The sequence below is a fragment of the Apodemus sylvaticus genome, chromosome X (assembly GCF_947179515.1).
Source record: "Apodemus sylvaticus chromosome X, mApoSyl1.1, whole genome shotgun sequence".
NCBI classification, from domain to species: Eukaryota; Metazoa; Chordata; class Mammalia; order Rodentia; family Muridae; genus Apodemus; species Apodemus sylvaticus.
Genome location: NC_067495.1, coordinates 149166447 through 149172490, shown reverse-complemented (window position 1 = coordinate 149172490; position 6044 = coordinate 149166447). Strand labels below are relative to the sequence as shown.

The 6044-nt window shown below is 38.2% G+C and overlaps 1 protein-coding gene across 1 annotated transcript; it reads left to right on the top strand.

The window, feature by feature from the left end:
- Positions 1 to 75: 75 nt before the first annotated feature.
- Cetn2 (centrin 2) lies at positions 76 to 4973 on the top strand. The gene is made up of 5 exons (XM_052171563.1): positions 76 to 193; positions 2063 to 2221; positions 2516 to 2644; positions 3882 to 4019; positions 4383 to 4973. The coding sequence occupies exons 1-5, from the start codon at positions 191 to 193 to the stop codon at positions 4470 to 4472; spliced, it is 519 nt and encodes a 172-aa protein (XP_052027523.1). The 5' UTR covers positions 76 to 190; the 3' UTR covers positions 4473 to 4973.
- The last annotated feature ends 1071 nt before the right edge of the window (positions 4974 to 6044 follow it).

Genomic DNA, 6044 nt, shown 5'->3' with positions numbered 1-6044 from the left:
CCCAATGAGGCCAGTCTTTGGCTGCCGAGACACCGCCCTCTCGCCCTTGGGTGAGCTTTGCCAGGGTAGCCCCACCTCTTCGTTTCCAAACCAATGGGAAGCGGGCTGCGCGCGCGGGGAGCAGTGGGAACGCCGCCGAGGCCTTTAGTACGCCGTTGCCTTAACAACCAGTGGCAGAGTCCGTTTGGTGATGGTAAGTGCTGGGGATTAGGTGGACTACACGCGGCATCCTTGGTCCTTTCCTAGGCCTCGGTGCAGCCTTGCAACCTTTCTTGCACGGTTCATGGCGTAGGCGCACTAGTTCTTCCTTGGAGCTGTGTGCCGGAAGGGTAGGAGAGAAAGTACAGCCGCCGGCAGCTTGCCTTGCCTGCGCTTACCCACTACCCCCTCTCCGCCCCAGTCACCTTCAGTTACCTCCCCCCCCCCCCCCCCCCCAACGTCTCTGGACCTCCGCTGGCTTTCAGGGAACAGCAGGGTTACCATTCTGTTGCTTCCATAAGTAAGCCTCAGTCAAACTCAGGCCTCCTGGCCTCTGCCAATCTGTTAAAGTTTAGGCATAGTGCTAAAGAGGCTTACTGTGTTCTGATGGTCGCAAACGCAGGTTCCAAATGGATTGATTTTTTATCACTTCGTACTGGCATAATATTTATCATAGTAAGTTTACATTTAGCGAAATTTAGGCATAACTTATTGGAGGAGCAGAGTTCATAGGAACCAGCACCACAAGTAGATGTTTTAAGTACATTTCTAGAACTGAGATTCCCGAAATCATGTACAATTGATCATCTATATCTGTAATTGGTAAAAGATCTAGCTCTCTTTCAGAATGAAGAATGAGAGATTTCCTGGCTTCTAAAATCAATAGTTAAAAAGAAAAAAAGAGGGAGAGGTTCATGGAAGGATTAATTGTTCTCAGTAAACCTTGTTATCTATCAATTTATTTGGCAGATCTTTAAAATTGGTTGGTATAAACTGTTTTTTTATTCATTAATTACTTAGTTGTTTGAGTTAGCAGTTGCATTAAAACAGGTATGATTTCCCTTTTCATCTTTGATAATGAAAACTGCCGCCATACCAGGTCATTGTAATTGATATGCATATGGAAATTTGTGACAGTCTATTTATAATAAAGTGATAAGCTTGTTCCTTACAAACAGACACAGCCTCATATTTGCTGTTTACTAACATTGGAAAAGAAGAAAATTCAAGCATGTTGAACTTTTAGGCATAAATGATACTGTCATTCAAAGAGCTTTTGATGTTGCTTCTTTATATTTAAAAATGACTTAGGAAATTGAATTTCCTAAAGTGTATGTCGATTAATGGTAAAATTGCATGAACTTTCTCTAGTATAAAGTTTTAGACAGTGGAGGTCAGAGTTATATCCTCTTATGAAGGCTATGTTAACACTAGAAATTCATATATATTACTCCGTGTTGAGCTATACAAGAACAAGGAGGAAAATGCTAATACACTATTTTAAAACAAAAATTCCCTTCTATTTGGTGACCCTCCAATGAAATATAGTTGGATTTAGTCACGTGAGACATCACATTAACACAAATTTACTGTTATATTAGGAAATAACCACATTATTGCCAATTTTTGTTTTTACAACTTAGTAAAAACATATATATATATATATATATATATATATATATATATAGTTTTAACTTGAGAGAAAGTTTTTTCTTCACAGAGGTTTCTGTTATTTCTATTTTAGAGTTGGGGTTATATTATTTTAGTTTTTACACTTATTCCTTGGGGGAGAAGTACATTGTAGCCTGAGTGGAGGTCAGAGAATAGTTTGGAAGAGTCGGTTCGCTCCTTTAACTATGTAAGCGTTGTTTCAATTTTCATCTTTGATAATGAAAACTGAAGCCTGGGTCCTGGTTCCCACTTAGGTTGTCAAGCTTGGCCCATGGACGTTTATGTAGTGACATATGTACATTACAAATGTTGGCACCTAAATGAAAAAGATATGTATGTTTGGAACTATCCTAAATAAAACAAGGACTATGGCTTGTAATACTGTTCTTCTGTGTTTGTATAATATGTGAAGGCCTCTAATTTTAAGAAGACAAACATGGCATCCAGTGCGCAGAGAAAAAGGATGAGCCCTAAGCCTGAACTTACTGAAGAACAGAAACAGGAAATCCGGGAAGCTTTTGATCTCTTTGATGCTGATGGAACTGGAACTATAGACATCAAGGAACTAAAGGCAAGCTGCACACACCTTTTTTTTTATACCTTGTGTTTCCCTGTTGCTTGTCTTTTACCTGTTACCTTTATTCTCCTTCCTGTAAAAAGTAACAGAAAAGCTTATCCTGTGCATATTTTACCTGAAACAGTGATCTAATTGATAAAGTTGATTGCAAATATCAATTAAATCAGCATTACAGTGTTCCCTAATCATTTTCATCATTTTATCAGGTGTTAGGGTAATATCCTGAATAGTCATTTTTGTTTCTACATCATTTACACATGTATTTAGATGATTCTGTTTTCGTTGTAGGTGGCAATGAGGGCCCTGGGCTTTGAACCCAAGAAAGAAGAAATCAAGAAAATGATAAATGAAATTGATAAAGAAGGAACAGGAAAAATGAACTTCAGTGACTTTTTGACAGTGATGACTCAGAAAATGGTAAGTTAGCTAAGATAATTAGCATACTTTCTACCCATAATGGTAGAAATATGAAATTTTGGACATAAAAAGAACTTTACCCAACAAAATCTATGTCATTCACATAGGAGAAGATTGTATTTTTAATTGAGAGGATCCGTAAGCTACATGTGGCTTTCTTTAAGCACTAATAGCACTACCTTGTTTCAAGTGGCCACATGATAATCACAAGTGGGAATACCTTTTAACACAGAGATTTTTCAAATGCTAGTCATTTTTGCTTTTTAATTTATTATTAATATTAAAAATTAAATTAGCATACAAATAAATTAGGTATCAATTTGACATATTTAGACAAATGGTTCACACTCAGGATTTGTTCCTAGATTGTTTTTCCTAGGGGCTTGCTCTAGTTGTACCTCCTGGCAAGAACCTTTCTGAAATATTTGAGATTTGAATTCTTTCAGAAATTTTACTCTTCTGTTGTAGTACTCAGGGCCCCAGTAATTCTTAAAGGCCATTTTGAAATTCCTCTGCCTTTATCAATATGTCTGTCTTTTATTACCATAAGCAATGTGTTTTCCCTGATTACAACCCTACTCATTTCTTCTATATATTAAAAATGAATCTAGTGTCCACTTCTTTTGTACAGTATTTTACAAACAATTATATTTCCTATGTAACCCGTGAATTTATGTTAACTTTACTGTGACCGAGAACATACATTATGGCAGCTATCACCAGGACCATATGATGATGTGGAATTAATCTAAGAAGATCGTTTTCCTTCAACTCCCTCCTTGGGATTAGAACTGGGCAGAGTTTTGTACAAGACAAAGCATAGGAGGGACAGTGTAGATACCTGGCAAGATCCAGGGTTGGATGTTAGAAAGATGAGCCCCAGCTTACTCCAGAGGCTCTTGTCTTCTACCTGTGAAAACAGTATATGACTATTCAACTCCAACAGGAACCTGTCCTTGCCGCATGATACTTTGCCCCCTGCCCCAAAACAAGTCCTCATGTCTATTTTTCAGGACTTCTTGACTTTTCCAAAAGCAGGCATCTTTTACTACTAAGTTCTGATTTGATTATGAAATAGATTATGGGATAGGAAGTAGGAAGGGAATACATGCCACCATGAATCAAAGGATCTGGCTTCCTAACATTGCTCAAGTCAGGTTTTTGGAGACGAAAGGATGACCAGGGAGTAGCAGAGTGGCTGGATATGAGTAACTTTCAGTTTTATGTCCTACTCCAGTCTGAGAAAGACACCAAAGAAGAAATCCTGAAAGCTTTTAAGTTGTTCGATGATGATGAGACTGGGAAAATATCATTCAAGAATCTTAAGCGCGTGGCCAAGGAGCTGGGTGAGAACCTGACAGATGAGGAGCTGCAGGTGAGAAGAGGGCTATGGCTCTCCTGGGTTCTATTTTCTCTGTTTTCCTTCTTTGAAGGAAAGCTAGTATCCCTCATACCTGTGGTGATAATTTCATACCCATGGAGCCTGTTTCTAGAATACACATGTACAACTGAAGTTCTTTCTATTGGGTTTCAGGTCAGGGTGACTTTCCAGCTTTTCAGTGGATGCATATGACAGTAATTGGGATTTGGTTTTCAAGTAACTATCACAGAAAGGGGCATACTCACATTGAATGGACCATAGTCATCTTTTCTCATAGCATTATTTGAAGTTTCTTATCTAATCCCTTTTTAGTTTAGTTTATGACTTAATCTAAGATGAACCCTTAACTCTGTGCAGGAAATGATTGATGAAGCTGATCGAGATGGAGATGGTGAGGTCAATGAGCAAGAGTTCCTGCGCATCATGAAGAAGACCAGCCTCTATTAAGATCAGTGTGTCTTTTTCTACTGCAAACTCATGTGACTAGATTTAGTGCCTGGCATTTTGTGAAAATGGCTTTTGAGAGCTCCCTCCCCCAACCTCTGGGGTAACTTTAGCCATGACCTTGAGTCTACTTTTTAACTTTTGGAAGTGTTCTTTGATATTAAGTTCTTTATACATTTACCTGCTGACTAAGTCAACAGGGCAGAACAAGAACACACAGAGTGTAGAAAAGGGTCTGAAAGTGTGACTGTGGCCACTCCACCTTCCATTACTTCACTTTGTTCATGCATATCCACACAGCTGAAAACATGCAGTGGCTTTTTAGTTGTCCATGTATCCATGTCACCATAAGCAGTGGTTGTTCTTAAAATGGTTTTGGTTTTCATTTGACACCACAGTACAGTTTTCTCTTTTATAAAACCCAATGAGTGCTTGCTGTGACATTTGGATGTGTGTTAATGCATTTGTTTTGTCTTTAAAAAAATAAAACCTTTCTTAATTTAAGCTCTCATTCTTTAAAGGATGAGTATTTTTAGCTTTAACTGTGGGTTTACCTTGTAAACAACTGTGTTGAGGGCAGCCTGGTACATATATAAAATTTGTCATCGGCCTATGGATAAAAAAAAGTAATAATTCTTTGTAACTTTTCTGCCATAAATATTTTTTTTTTTTTGCTTTCAGAACTTGTGGAGTTTTACAGCTAGTAGAATTTCCTTATGCTCTAAGTCTATAGAGTCTTATATGTAATTTTTGCTTGGACAAAACGAAGAGGGATGGGCAGTAGGTAATATTAAGGCAATCTTGTGAGATGATTTGTTTATACTATCTCATTGTGTAAGTGCCCTCTGGGCCTGCACAGAATTGCCTATGAGAGAATCCCAAGTATGTGGCATTAAAATCTAATCCAGGGTGAGGGTGGGAACAAGAAGAGCTGAAGGGAAATGGAAAATGAACAATGACTGAATATATACATGCAAACATATGTATACACACACACACACACACACACACACACACACACACAAAACCAACAATAAGAGCCAGGCAGGTGATCAAACTTGTAATCCCAGTAGATGAGGCAAGAAGCTTGCCATGACTTTTAGGCATGAATTTTAGGTCATTCTGAGTCACAAATTCTGACTGTCTCAAAGAAGAAAAACAAAACAATACTCCACACAACTAGATCAGTTTGAATCACATCATCAATGGGATATATATACATACATTTAAAATTTTGTAGATATATTTATTTTATGTGTATGATTATTTTGCCAGCATGTATATCTGCACATTATGTGTGTGCCTGGTGCCTACATTAGTTAGAAGAGGGTGAAAATTCTATATAACTAGGGTTAGGGACAGTTGTGAGTCACCACGTAGGTGATGGATGCTAGAAATCAAACCCAGGTCTATGCAAGAGCAACAAAGCAAGAAGTTTTCTTAACCACTAAATAAACTCTCCATCCTCTTCTCCATTCTCTCTGTCTCTGTGTCTCATTTGTCTGTCTCTCTCTGTCTCTCTTGTCTCTTTCTCTGTCTCTCTTTGTCTCTATCTCTTTCTCTGCCTCTATCTCT

Bases quoted from the DNA above. Each gene is read 5' to 3' on its own strand.
- Cetn2 (XM_052171563.1), top strand. The intron at 2,222-2,515 runs GCAAGCTGCACA...TTTTCGTTGTAG, and splicing joins TAGACATCAAGGAACTAAAG to GTGGCAATGAGGGCCCTGGG. The intron at 2,645-3,881 runs GTAAGTTAGCTA...GTCCTACTCCAG, and splicing joins CAGTGATGACTCAGAAAATG to TCTGAGAAAGACACCAAAGA.